The sequence below is a fragment of the Dreissena polymorpha genome, chromosome 12 (genome assembly GCF_020536995.1).
Source record: "Dreissena polymorpha isolate Duluth1 chromosome 12, UMN_Dpol_1.0, whole genome shotgun sequence".
Classification (NCBI taxonomy): Eukaryota; Metazoa; Mollusca; class Bivalvia; order Myida; family Dreissenidae; genus Dreissena; species Dreissena polymorpha.
The window spans coordinates 39691475-39707287 of NC_068366.1; the positions used below are offsets into that span (position 1 = coordinate 39691475).

The 15813-nt window shown below is 34.7% G+C and overlaps 1 protein-coding gene across 1 annotated transcript; it reads right to left on the bottom strand.

Annotated features, from left to right (window-relative positions):
* Positions 1 to 12230: 12230 nt before the first annotated feature.
* LOC127852546 (organic cation transporter protein-like) lies at positions 12231 to 15377 on the bottom strand. The gene is made up of 5 exons (XM_052386501.1): positions 15219 to 15377; positions 14658 to 14867; positions 14283 to 14509; positions 12535 to 12716; positions 12231 to 12440 (listed from the first exon to the last, which is right to left on the bottom strand). The coding sequence occupies exons 1-5, from the start codon at positions 15254 to 15256 to the stop codon at positions 12231 to 12233; spliced, it is 867 nt and encodes a 288-aa protein (XP_052242461.1). The 5' UTR covers positions 15257 to 15377.
* Between the last annotated feature and the right edge of the window lie 436 nt (positions 15378 to 15813).

Sequence of the window (15813 nt, forward strand, 5' to 3'; positions counted from 1 at the left end):
GCACATGAGTTCATCAGGTCTCAGTTATTCTGCTTCCTGATTCATGGGTTTTTATGTTTTTGATCAGTGACAAGAAGTTTGAAAACTATTAATTTTACAATCAGTAAACAAGTCTATTAAAAGGGAAGTATTTAACGTATTTTTCGCACGCGCTATGATTGCATGTCGAGTCCTTAAATCAACAATACCGATTACAGTTTCTTTCCTTGTATATTATGTATTCTCTCTAGATAATGTTCATTTTATGCCTGTACAATAATGTAAATGTTACACCGGTGTATATACAAGGGATTATCTCTATATGCGGTCGAAATTTAAAGCTATGACCCAGATGTACGTCTAGTGTTCGGAGACGAAATTTAAGGCTTTGAAATATATGATCGTCTAGTGATGAAAGACGAAACGTTATACAACACATATATATATAAATACATAGTTATAAGTCGGCTCCAGAAATTACGATCGGTTAGGATAGTGGAAACACACAATCTGTTTCACGCCGAATGGTCTCACGTATAAGACATTGTCGATACGACCTCGTTGGCGATTCAAGCAGTATGAAAAGTGTGGTTGCTTTTATACATGCAACTTTATGAGACATTATGCAAATAGCGGATTATTCAAGCATGTACATATGTTTCTCCGATATCGCTCTGTCGCGTTGCCCTTCATCGTAATGGTTACACTGCACGCAAATATAAACCGATTTCAATCAAATTGAAAAATAGTTACGCTTACTGATCGTAGTATTGGTGTATATTTGAACAGTTGTCGGACCTGTTTGGGAAGATCTATCTTTGAACTTATGAACGTTGAACTTGATCGTATACGTTCTTTCATTATGCCGTTAGTGCACAATTACATTGGGTACATAATATTTTTGAGTGCTTTTATACCTCCACCCAATAGCACTTCTAAACTCCATGTATAACATTTTTTAAATCTGCCCGCATTAACGATCACCATGTCGCGTTTGGGATTTTTTTTATTCTCGCCCCCTCTGAGTGATGAAAACTTTCTAAGAAAGGGGTTTGTCTCGTTCCTATTGAATTAAACTGGTTTGTAGAGTTTAAGTAACTTCTTTACAGCGGACTAAATTTAAATTGAAACAATACTTTTTAAGAAGAGTAGACTTCCTTGAAGTTCCAATGTTAAGGTATCAAAACATAATTTAATGAGGAATTCTTGGGAAACAGTGAAAAACTATGTTAAAGGAAATAACTTACGATATTTAACAACGGACATCCACCTACCGTAAACTTACCGATTAACAATTTGTGATTTTATGAGTTAACAAAACATTCTTTGTGGAAAAAGTATAGTATTAAATCAAAAGGTTAAAGTTTACAAATTCACTTTTTTGTTGATGATCTTTGTAATAATTTCAAATATTGTAATAAATATAACAACAAATGGCGATTGCTTGATTGCCCAGAAAGCGCATTTACGACCAAATAACGGTGTCTTGAGGAATAACCCTTGGTGAATATTTAAAACTTTATTACATTGCAGAAAATATTCACCGATACGTTTAGAGATACGATTACCAACCATCTCAGAAGAATCATAATATGTAAATGGGTAATGAGCTGTATGATTGACACGAGGCCCGTCAGAATGGTCTCTAGAAAAGGCGACAATACAATGTACGAGTGTTTAAATTCTGTAATTTTGAGAAGCGATCTTGGTGACCGTTTATACATGTATACGTGCTCTCAGTGAGTTTGGCTATTTGTGGCAAGCCCACATTAGAGCGCCTAATACTCGGGTATAAATGTAGATCACGAAAATTATCACTTAAAGAATAATTCATAATCACGGTCCGTACGTGACAATATTTTCATTATAAAACGCATATTTACTTTGTACATGATATTATATGATCATCTTATGTATAATATTAGTGTATATTTATTTCTATTTTACATAAAGCACCTTTTCTACATTTTACAGCCTAAACAAATTCAAAATGTAATTGCAATTGAATTTCAACTGTAAAGGGACTTTATTACACATTGTCTTACTTTCGAAAAATGTTATAAATTTCAATTTACTTACCAAATAATAATATGTAATTCATGGTATTATCCCGAAAGCAAATAATATTTTATTCAATGCTTTGATTGTTCTTTGAATAATGGCTACTTTTAAGACGTTTCATACGCGTTCTTTTTTCATATTGATGCGAAGTAATTGAGTTAAGAATTTAACATTCCAGCTCAATGTTAGATAACGATAAATTCGCCGTGAATTTCAAACGTAATTTGTAAAGCTTCCATTAGCCCTACCACTAGGCAAATGACTAAGACCGTTATGAGTTTGAGCCGTCTTGATCTGAGCAGAAACAATGCACACATACATTTTAAGTGCCGGTATCGACTTACACGAAGTGTTTACAACAAATAGTCACAGTAACAAAATGAAAACGCATATATATTAAAATATTATCCTTAACATGTAATAAAAATACTCACAAACAGTCCACCTTCCTTAGATTACACTCGATATTCTTTAATGACAGGCCCGTAGCCAGGGTTTTGAAAAGGGGGGTGCGAATTTTTGCCATCGACGATTGTTATTGAGCAACGAAGTGGCGACGGGGTTGTGTGCGGGAGGGGTTGTTTTTCCTGCAATCGGGGGCATTGAAGGTCGTCCCCCTAAACAATTTTGAAAATGAAACTCCTGCATTCTGGTCTCTTTTCAACTGTATTTAGAGACTGAAAGTATAGAGCATTTGTATATGAAATTTCACTTTCATTGACCATACTCCGTGACTGATCAACATGAATATGATATAATATACATGTATTCCCCACCACGTTTTTCAATAAGCACCTTTTCTATCAGTCACGGAAGTACATAATTGTATACGGTGTTTAACCCGACACTAGTATGCGGGCACACACTTTGTTTACATATGCAACAACAAATTTATAGAATGTAAAATCAACAATAAGAACGGTATAAGATATCATTATTAATGTGAATCTTGGAATCTTGATAAAATTGGTGTGTTTTACCATTACAACATTCTACCATTCGTAAATCGAGCAAATTAAATGGAAATATTTGACTTTTTTTCAAAACAATTGTTTGTCTGATACTATGGATAGTACCAGAGGCCTAGCAATGCTCTAAACGTGCTAATTGTGTATTGTACAACAAACACTGATTAACAAAACTGGGTCTTCTCTAATGTGCATCAATACTAAAAAGAAATGAAAATGGTATAACTGGTTACTTTTTTTTAAACATTTTTTAACAAATAAAATAAGTTATCTTTTTTCAAACGAATTTCAGAAACATATAACACTTCAGGCATCATAAAGACCTTATAACCACAAACTACTGGCCCTTTGGTCTCAAAGTCCTTAAAAATGTATACCAGGACGTTGAAGAAAAAAATATTTACTTATTTGCCCATTATATGCTCAAGATCCGTCACAGTTGATGTAAATTAAACGTTAACGTCCATCTGATCATATGTTATAACGTTTTAAATTCAATATAACAACTGTTTAAGAATAGGACATTCCTAGTGTCAAGTTTGACATAATTAAAACTTAGTGGAAAGTTATGTATGTGAAGCAGAACAGATACCATTAAGTGTTGGTTAACTACAAAAAAAGCTTCATTGCTTTGTAACAATGATTTGTTTTCCTGTAATTCACCAAAAAAAATTTCATGACTTGAGCATAGCTGATATTTTTTGCTGGTAAACCATTTAGGATTCCGAAAATGAGTGTACGGGGATATAACAAAAAGACAACTCAGTCTGTCCAAATTGCTGTGCACATTGTGTTCTTGTTATAAATCGTGGTATAATGCAAAGTTATTAACCAGTGACTCATTAGTCTTCGGCAATAGTTGAAGGTTGTCCTTTGATTTCAGTCATTTTTGGAAGCTGACATAACATTCCGTTAATTATCATCTATAATGTATTTCCTTTTTATAAGATTAGTTATTTATTCTAATAAATCAAATTGTTTTTTTCCAGCCATTCAGATAATTGTCGAAACAGGTTATTGAACTGGGATTGCAACTCACAATAAGTAGGCTTCATCATTTTGTTATGATATCTATTACAGTTATAGACATTAATAACGATGACAATAGTTACAAAACAATCATTTAGTATCAAATATCTACAAATAAGTATCGATTTTATACGGATTAGAGTGCCAGGTTAATAATTTTGCATTATACAGAAAACAAATATCTATTTGTAACAAAGATTCCAATTCCATTTTTCGGGGACCAAGCCGGTCTTAGATCTTCTCAAATTTTGCTGTCACAACTTCTGTTGATTTCAACCATTCTACGGTTAAAACTTGTAAATGCAATTCACATCTTGGAAATGACTTAATCGAGGAATTAATTATGTGGTGACCTGTCGGTTGCATATTGAATACAACATTATTTTAACGCTTCAATACTCACTGGGTTCCTGGAAAAAATAAATAACCGTTTTTGCGTCCAATGAAGTTGGGTGCAACTTATAGTACAATTTTGTAGTCGTCCAAAAATATTGTGTGCGAACGCACCCAACGCATCCCCCCTGGCTACGGGTATGAATGAAGAGTAAACGTATCTCCGTGGTGAGAAAAAACGTCTATGCGCATGGGCAACGGAAGGCACAACTAACATAATAATATCATGACAGTACGTAGACGATAACGGGCAAAATACAATGATGATAACACGACAACACGACGTCATGATGACGATAACTTGATAATACGACAGTCCGATTACGAAAATGCAACAGCTGTATGGGAATGATACAAAAACGTTTCGCATTATCATACTCTTACTATCGTAGAATTGATTCTTCGTCATTGTACCGTTGCGTTATCATTATCGTATTGTCGCGTTATCGCCATCGTACTGTTATCGCCATAGAACTGTCGTGTTGTCGCCTTATTGCCATCGTGCTGTGCTGTGTTTTTATCATCGTATTGTCACGTTATTAACAGCTTTTATTCGAACATCGAATTAAATTAATCCATGAATAGACGATGGCTACCGGATTTCGTAAACAATATCAAAGTCCGGTCTCAACAACTTGCAAAACAACCTCAGCTACAGGGGGATTTCTATTTCAACCGAAATTCTCCGCATCCTCGATGGTCTTTGGAAGCACTGTACCCCGGGTTTTCGGAAGAAGAAGCGACAACAGACCGGCAATAAAAGCCATGTTATCAAATATGTTCAACGGCAATGCCTTGCCGAAATAACTTTCTATAAACGTGTCCTTCAAAATATCGACATATTGCTATACGCATTTTAAAAGCTTATCTAAAGTTAAATCTAGTTTGTTTATCTTCATATAATGACATTTATACATACAATTTTTTCGACCGTCGTCGTCTGTTTATTTTCCAAGTAAATTGTTCTATTTTTTTGTCAAACAACATTTGTTTTATTTTCTAAGAAAGCTTTTCAACTAACAGGGCTAGTTTGGTTCCTTGCCGTCTTCAACATATATGGTGATCCTAACCCTAAATGGAATAACCATATACGGAGAAATCATTCAACGGAAAGGCTCTAGAATACCGGTAATATAGAAACACATCGTTGATATTATCTCCTTATCCGCGTGTTTCCACACTATTGAGATTCAGAATTTGGTGGCATTTGTGTTAGTGTTTTGAAATTAAGGTGTCCATGCAGGCGTTGCTATATTGCGCTATTGTGCTGAGAATGGTTAAAGAAAACTGCCGTATTAAAAAAAAACGCGAACCATTTTCTAAGCGGCCGGGATATCATTAGAATAAAAGTAAGGAAGTATTTCCGAATTCGACCGATAGTTTTGAACTATTTTTGAATGAATGCGACGAAATGTTGTGGGTTTATGATTATTGTAAAAAAGCGATTTCTTGAATGTCGAAACATTTCGTAATAACAAACAGGTTTTAAAAAAGAAGCCGAAAAAGTCGTATTTCTCCAATTATTTGTCTCTGTCTTAATCAGGTCACGTGTAAGTATATAATATGTAAGTATATAATATACATATAGTAGATTTTTAAGATTATCGTTTAATGTCTGTGGCATTACCAGTACCATGTTTGGTGGAATCGGCATTTTTTTCACAATAATTCTGTTCAGGCCACGTAGTCTAAGTATCGCTCTACACATCACGTTTCATTCTCGTTAAAGGTATAATAGCTTTTCGCTAACTGACTCATGGGAACCTCATTCTATAAGTTCAAACGCTCTGATATATACGATGCAAATAAAAATGTGCGAACAGAAATGCCCGTAAGCATTTATCTGCGTTGCGGTATTAAAATAAGGCCTCGAGAGGTCATTGTGGAGCAAGACTAACTCAATGCCGGGCATAAATATGACGAGCCCATTATCAATATTTGTAATAATTCAACAAGCTGCATCGCATCATACACATGTTTGACCTTTTGTCGTTCAGCGAGATCTTGCCCGAGCGTTGACACACTTTCCCAAAATGGTGAACATGTGTCGTAAATCATTAAAAAATGCATGATACATGATGCAGTTTCAGTCCGTACACGTGGTTATATGGCCGAATTTAATATTCAAACGTTGCGTGTGACCTTAACTTCTGTGATACGGTTGTTAAACAATTTGCATGATGAATGACAAAGTTACGTTGCGGACACGCACTATGTGCAATATGTGCGCAAATGTGACCTTGACATCTGAGTGTTACTTTAATCTTTTAGGTAGGGTATTAAACGTGACATTTTGTCTTATCGTGGTGAACATTTGCGATAAGAGATAAAACATTGCTGAATGAATGACACAATTTCAGTCTGTAAAAGCTGGGACGAACATACATATATGCCAAAATTTAACTTTTTATGCCCCCAGAACATAGGTTCTGGGGGCATATTAAAATCGCACCGTCCGTCAGTCAGTCAGTCAGTCCGTCCGGATTAGTTTCCGCTCAATAAGTCAAGCAATTGTCATCAGATCTTCACCAAACTTCATGAATATGTGTTAGGCTATAACATCTAGGTCAAATTCGATAATCGGCCAAATTGACCCAGACACTCCTGAGTTACGGCCCTTGAATTATCGTAAAATTGGGATTTTTCTCGTTTCCGCTCAATAACTCGAGCAAATGTCATAGGATCTTCACCAAACTTCATGAAAATGTGTTAAGCTATAACATCAAGGTCAAGTTCGATAATCGGCCAAATTTACCCAGATACTCCTGAGTTACGGCCCTTGAATTATCGTAAAATTGTTTTTTTTTCTCGTTTCCGCTCAATAACTCGAGCAAATGTCATAGAATCTTCACCAAACTTCATGAAAATTTGTAAGGTCATAAGATCTAGGTCAAGTTCGATAATCAGCCAAATTGATCATGACACTCCTGAGTTACGGCCCTTGAATCATCGAAAAATTGAGTTTTTTCTCGTTTCCGCTAAATAACTCAAGCAATTGTCATCGGATCTTCACCAAACTTCATAAAAATGTGTAAGGCAATACAATCTAGGTTAAGTTCGATAATCAGCCGAATTTACCCAGGCACTTCTGAGTTATGGCTCTTGAATCATCAAAAAATTGCGTTTCCGCTCGAAAAATGCTCACAACTTCTATGTCGCTTCAGATGTAACTTTCATATTTGTTATGCATGTGTATATGGACAAGGCCTTTCATGACGCACACAAATTTTGACCATTTTACCTTGACCGTGAACTTAGGGTCCACGTTTAGGTTTCAAAATCTTCATTTAGGTTTCGAAAAAGCGTTTTGGGGGCATATGTCTTCCGATGGAGACAGCTCTTGTTATCTCTTAGTGAGCCCTTTGCCTTTAAAGTAGGGTGATGGTGTTACTAGCAACTTGTCGTCCTATTATGTGATAACTTGTTTAATATAATAGAGACCATAGGAAATGAGTTTTATATTTTATGTGGGGATTTTAATTTAGTACTTAATGTGAATATTGATTATGCCAACTATAAAACATTATATAATAATAAGAAGTCGAGGGAATAGTTATCTTCTGTAATCAATGATAAAAACCTAATAGACACTTTTAGAGCAATAAACGGTGATGCAAAATGTTTCACCTGGCGAAAGCCTAATACTATCCAACAAGCCAAATTGGACTTCTTTTTAACAACTCATGATTTTAGTCAGTTTATCAGGAAATCGGAAGTGCACACAAGCTACAAATCAGATCACTCCCCTATTACATTGGAATTGAATATTAGCAATATAGAACATGGAAAGGGCCTGTGGAATTTTAATAATTCTTTACTTTATGACCTAGAACATATTCAATGTATTAAACAAAAAATTGAAGAAATTAAGCAGTAATATGTCTTACCTGTGTATAACATTGAATATCTTAATACAATAGAACATGATTTAATACAGTTTACCATAAATCATCAACTTTTTTAGAAACTTTATTAATGGAAATCAGAGGTAAAACCATATCATATTCGCGCTTCAAATCTAAACAGAGAAAAGAAAGAGAATATTATATTTTAAAAGCAATTGAAGAAATTGAACAAAAATTAGCAAATGAAAACACTGATGAGCTCAATCTTTTGCATCAAGAACTCTTAAGCATACGGAATTTGAAAATGAAAGGCGCTTTCATTAGAGCTAAGGCAAAGTGGATTGATGAAGGCGAAAAACCTTCAAAATATTTTTGTAATTTAGAAACACAATATGCATCTAATAAAAACATCCCTTTTATTGAAAACAGTGAAGGTCAACGGTTATTTGACAATCCAGGTATTTTAAAAGAAGCTGCCCAATTTTACAATACATTGTATACAAAGACTGTTTTTAATGACTCGTACACTGTACATTATGACCTTAAAGGCATAAACACTATTAAATTAAGTACTGCACAATCTCAATCCTTAGAAGGCCTTTTAACTCTCAAGGAAATATCAATTACTTTAAAAAATATGAAGCATGACAAAAGCCCAGGATCAGATGGCTTAACAGCAGAATTTTTTAAAGTTTTTTGGAAAGATTTAGGTCACTTTATAGTGTGGAGCCTCAACTATGGTTACTGGAGTTACTCAAAAACAAGTATAATCACATGTATACCTAAAGATAATACCCCAAGACATTTTCTAAAAAACCTAAGGCCATTAACACTTTTGAATGTAATTTACAAGCTTGCATCTGGGACTATTGCTAACAGATTAAAAACTATCATCGATACTCGTATTTCTAAAGATCAGACAGGATTTATAAAAGGCAGATATATTGGTGAGAATACCAGACTTTTATATGGCATTATGCAATATACAGAAGATAACAATATCCCTGGACTCTTGATGACCATCGACTTTGATGGCATTCGATACTCTCGAGTTTGATTTTAAAGAAAAAACATTAGATTATTTTAATTTTGGTACAACATTGAAAAATGTATTTCACTTTTCCTACATTATACCTTGACGGCAATTCAAATCAAAGGATTTTTATCAGAGTTTATTACAATTGAAAGAGGCTGCCGACAAGGAGACCCAATAAATTCCTATATTTTTATTCTTTGTGCTAAAATTTTGGCAATTAAAATCAGAAATTGTAATGCAATTAAAGGTATAGTGATATACAATATTGAATACAAATATCTCAGTTTGCTGACGATACATCTCTCTTACTGGATGGCACCGATATTTCCCTCAATGCTACCCTAGATCTTTGAAATAACTTTGCCTTATGTTCTGGATTAAAAATCAATTATGACAAAACAAATCTTAAATGGATTGGCTCCAAAAAGTTTAGCATACAATCAATAAAAACTAAGTATAAACTAGTCTGGGGCACAACAAACTTTAAAGTTTTAGGAATATTATTTGATGTAGATTTAAAGAAAATGATAGAAATTAACTTCTCAAGTAAACTTGAAAAGCTGCACAATATCATAAATTTTTGGAAAAGAAGAACTTTAACACCCCTATTAAAGATAACTGTTATTAAATCATTATTACTTCCCCTTTTAACACACCTATTTAAAGCACTTCCTAGTCCATGAGAAAAAGTTTTAATACAAATACATAACATGTTTTCAAATTTTGTATGGGATGGACCAGCAAAAATTAAACAAACTATTGCTATTAAATCATATGATGATGGAGCAGTTGCCATGACTGATATATATCCTTTTAAAAAAACTATGAAAATGACATGGTTAAGGAAAATTGTTTTAAGTAATGGAAAATGTTCCCAACTTGTATATTCTATATTTGCTGTGAAGAAAATGTTGAATTTTGGAAAAAAATACATAGAAAAAATAATGATTAGTTTAAAAAAATTGTTTTGGAGAGATGTCCTTACATGTTACATTGAGTATATAAATAAACAAAACGCCAGTTAGTGTGAAGATATCCTTGATATGCCTTTATTTTATAACCACAATTTTAAGATAGGTATGAATATTTTATATAATAAAAATAAGTATGATAGGGGAATCAGATATGTAAGAGAAATATTGTGCACTTCTGGAGAATTTTTAAAACAATCTGTATTAGAAAATCTCATTGGTGTTAAAATTAACTTCCTATTTGATGAAAGGTTAATCAGAACTGTGAAGGCTTTTATCAGATTATCAGGACTTCCATTTAAAAAAAGTCTAATATACAATGTGCATTTATATCATTCTACTTGAATAGCATAGTATTTGGGTATAATCAAAATAAACTTGTTTATAAATGTTTTAGCTATAATACAGATGTACCAATTGCCATTCAAAATGGAATACTCTTTTTAATAACGTTGAATGGACAAAAGTTTTTATTATATCTAGTGACACATACACCCAGTGGTTCCAGACAAGAATTGTTCACAGAATTTTAGGCACCAAAAAAGATTTGGTTATTCAAAATGAACATTGTTGATGACAATTTATGTTCCCTCTGTAATGAAAATGAAGAAACCCTATTACATTTATTCTGGGACTGCTTTTTCACAAAGAGAATTGTTAACTATGTTGTAAATTTTTTAAGATCACATAACGTGCAAAAATGTACTGAGTTTTCTTGTCAAACAATTTTATTTGGGTGTACAAGTATAAACATGACTGATATAAATATTATAATCCTAGAAATTAAAAAGTATATATTTGTATGCAAGAAAAATGGTATATTACCTTCAATAACGGGGCTAAATAACTATCTTTGCGTAGCATGGGAAATTCAATCGAAAACAAAAAATCAAGAAAAGGAAGTACCAAACTGGTTAATTGTTAAACTTTTTATAGATCAATAAAATAAGCGTGTTGTTGTTTGCTTTAAATATTGAATACCATGGTCGTTTGATTAATGTTTATAATTGTCTGAAGCTCAAACGTTTGATTAAAGTCTAAAATGGACTGAAGTCAAAACTTTATTTCTTTCTTTTTTGTATCATCAAATGGCATTTGCGTATGCATCTGTGTGTGTGGGTGTGTGTGTGCGCGTGTGTGAACCGTATGATTGTGTCTATATTATGGAATGTATGGATTTTATTAACCTCTATTATAGCAACCAAGTTTAATTGATAAACATGTTCTATTGACATGCATTGTATACTAACAAATTAACACGTGTACAAAGTGTAATGTATGGAGGTGAATAAACGCTATAAATCCCCCCCCCCCCCAAAACAATTTTTTTTTTTAAATAAAAGTTTGCGATGCTTGACAAAGTTACAATTCGGACAAGCTCGGACTCACTTACTCACATACACTACAAATTTAGCTTTATGCAAAGGCCCTTGAAAAAAAGAAGATAATGCATCCTGTTCAAGCTGGACAGGGAACAGACTTTAACATTAGGCCTACGAAAGCAAACCTTATCCAATCAGTCGTACCATTTTATACCGCTCAAATTCCGAAAACATATTATAACACCCGTGTTAAAGGCATATATTCATAAACATATATAGCAAACTTTCATAATGTCATTAAATTAACCACTTCAAAAACACGACAGCATGATGACACTAACGGGACAATGCGACGGTACGATGATGATAATTCGAAAGTAAGCTGGTGATGACACGAACATGTACCGCATTATTATCATCGTACTATCGAGTATTGTGTCTTCGTCATCGTTCGGTCGCGTCATATGCATCGTATTGTCGCGTTAGAGCCATCGTACTACTGTGTCATCAACGTGCTGTAGCGTTATCATAATCGTGTTGACACGTCATTGAAATTGTCTGGTCGACTATAGACATAAAATCAATCCATAAATGGGCGATGGCGCCAACGGATTTCGTAAGCGCTATCAGAGTCCCGTCTCATCATCTTGCAAAACAATATCAGCTACAGGGGGCTTCATAATTCGACCGAAATTCTCCGCATCCTTGATGGTCTCCGGAAGCACTGTACCCCGGGTCTCCGGAAGTAGAAGCGACAGCAAGCCGGCGATAAAAGCCATGCTTCCGAATATAATCAGCGCTAGCGCCTTTCCGAAATCGCCTTTTATAATTGTGCCCTGCAAAATATCAAATTTTTCGCAATACGCATTTTGCACGATTATTTTAACTACAATCTAAATATGTTTATCTGCATTACATGACAATACGTACAATTTCTACGATGTATGGACACAGCATGCTGCCCACTCTGCCCATCATGGTGCTTGAACCTACACCAGAACTTCTCACCACGGTCGGGAAGAGTTCAGCCGTCCAGACATAGATGATTCCGAACGCAGCCGATATGCCAAACTTACCAATGTTAGCTAACATGACAGTGATCCAATGCTGATCTGCAAAGATCAGGTGAATAATGGGATATTGTAATTATACATTTTAAACGTAAACGATATAAAGGGACTAATCACACAAGATGATAGACAATAACACAGTGAACAGATAGGCCGGACGTCTATAATCGGCCCGCATCCGACATAACGGCCCAAGGGCCTTAGGACTGAGGGCCATTATGCGGCTAGGGCCGATTAGAGACGTCCGGCCACGCTCTGCCCTGTGTTATCGTGAAAAATATGAAATTACGCTTACAAGATGAAGCAGATTTTTTAAAACCTACACAGTTCTGTTCCATTTATGAAAACTGCACACGGATGCCAGTAAAAAAAAAGGAAACCAATATAAATAAAATGAGCTTTGAAATATTTGGGGGATTACAACACAAAATCATAGATAATGGTTATTTGGAGGTTATAACACAACATCATAGATAATAGTTATTTGGGGGTTATAACACAAAATCATAGATAATGGTTATACCAGTATCTTTTTCTATTTTGTTTAAAATAATCGGCCAACATATTAATAATTTCAGTAGAAAAAAAATTGTTCCATGTAACTTCATTCAGTGCCTTTTACACTGAAATTCCCGACGCCCTTTGATGCTTTGCATCAATACTTATCTTGTGATCTTTTTAAACAAAATTATTTTTTCAGTAAAGTGCAACCGCGCGTTTGAACGGTTAGAAAAATGTCGGATCATTGTGGGGACTTCATATTGCAAACGCGCTGTTGCACTTTACTGAAAAAATACTTATTTGTTTGAAAAGATCATGATACCTATAGAATACTCTTACAAATGAGCGGGCTTTCCACTTTATCCCCCAACAAATTGTGCAATATGTTAAAAGATATCCTTAAAAATGTTAACTTGGTCGCGCTTTTTTCTCCCAAAACAGATCCGAAAAAATCACGTGGCATATTCACCATATTTTAAAGCATAGAACGAATACAAAACGTATGTCGAATTGTATGTTTGTCATGCATAATTGGAAACGTTTATGGGAATAAAATCGGTCTGTCATTCATGTTAGAATTTTTGGTAGAATGGTTAGCAAAAGAGCGTGTTTTAAAATAAATTTTGTTAAAGGGATGAAACACAAAAATGGATGTGCATGTCATTGAGAGTTTATTGTGATAAGCACTGTATTAAGGTTGTCACTGAGGTGAGCGTGCAGTTTATGAATGTTGTTTTGACGACTCCTTTTGTAGCTCGAATAGTGTCATAAATGATTCTACAGTAAAGTTTCAGTTGCAATTGATATTTTAAGTATCCGAACTGAGTGGTACTATTTATTATCATCATTTTCAATGTTATCGTTGATTTGTGGCTTAATAGAAAGTATCAACGTTTGCTTAAACTGAATGTGAACGTCATTTTGTTCAGTTGAAGCCGCGCAATCCGATTCTCATCAGATATAAAAATCGGCCCATGAACCGATATGATTATATTGGCCCGCCAGACATGAATACCGGCCCGCTCGCGACGTCAATTTGTTATTATATATAGTAACGATATTTTATATAATAAAATACATAAACATTCTTAAGGTGAACATTCTTACTTTCGTTTGCGTAAAGAACTGTGAATATGGTTGACAGACATGCAGCGCCGCCGAGGATCATTGAGCCTGAGTGCAGCCACTTCCGGCCAACCCTGTTTAGCAGCAGAAGACACATGCCGTAGGCAGCGAACTCAAAAAAGCTGTTGATGGCGAAGTTTACGTAGATATCGCCACTTAGATTTCCAACATTTAAGCTGAGGCCGTAGTAGACCATGTTCACAACTATCCTGTAATTCATATTCGTCGCACCATTTAAATATCAGTATTTAAAAATCTAAACAAACTCATGGAGCTTTACAATAATATGTTTCTGCAAAAAAATATTGTTAACAAAACAAAAACTCCAACCCTATTAGGAAAACAACATAGAAATACCAGTTTAAATAGATGATCAGAGTCCGGACAAGCAGTCTGGGCACTGTCAGTATTTTCAAGACGCTGTGAGACTCCCCTGTTTCCAAGGTATCATTGCCAACGATGTCGTCTGGTAAAGTAACACCATTGACCTTGGCACATTTCTGTAACACTACCCTTGCCTCCTCGAACCGCCCTTTAGACATCAGCCATCGCGGTGACTCGGGCAACCTACGATTTTTTAAACTTGCGAATATAAAGTTTTATTAAATCAAAGTATACAATGCTAACTCTTTCCAATCTTAGTATTGGTGTATGCTTGAACATATGTCTAACATCTATGGACATTTTTATTTCCTAAATTTATTAACGTTGAAGTTGACATTATACGTTAATATTTTTGAAAGGTGAAGTTCATTTGTACAAGTCCAAATCAATATGTGCGGTAACAATAGCTCAGATGGAAATATCATGTCATAACCTCCTGCCCAACTAAAAAAAACAAAGTGAAACTTTGCTGGAGCGGATTAAGCGGACTTTTATTAAACCTTATGGTATAACAAGTCAAAAGCATAGACGTACCGATACAACAGGAGTAACAGAACCGTCGGGCAAGCCATGGCGAGTTGAAGGTAGTTCCATGAACGGACAAAGAAAGCGACGAGGCAAAGGATAAAAAGCCCGGTACACCAGAAGAACTCGACAATGACACCTGCTGCAACACGGTAAGACGGACCCACCAATTCCATGCCTAGAGAACATAATGAAGCAAATTCGAACAGGCAGATAATTTTTCCAATTTTGGAGAAGTTAACGTTAAAAGTAGGGATGCAAATAAATATTCGAATATTCGAAAACCGAACGAATATGCGATTCCAAAGTTTCGATTTAAATATTCGATTGTGTAAGAATATAACTGATAAAGAAAACTGGATTTGAACTTTAAAGTCGCATTAAAGTTGTTCGCAGAAGACTGTAGTTCATCAGTCCTTGATCTGATAACAGCCGTCATTAATGAACGATATGATTGTTTTGATAATTATAACAAATGAGAGTATCAGCTTAATATAGACAAGTAATGCAACAGGTGACACAATTTGTTTGAGCACTTTACATGGGGGAAAGACAATTTTAAATGTATGTGAAAAAACACGAACGGCTAAGTGTACGTTAAAGC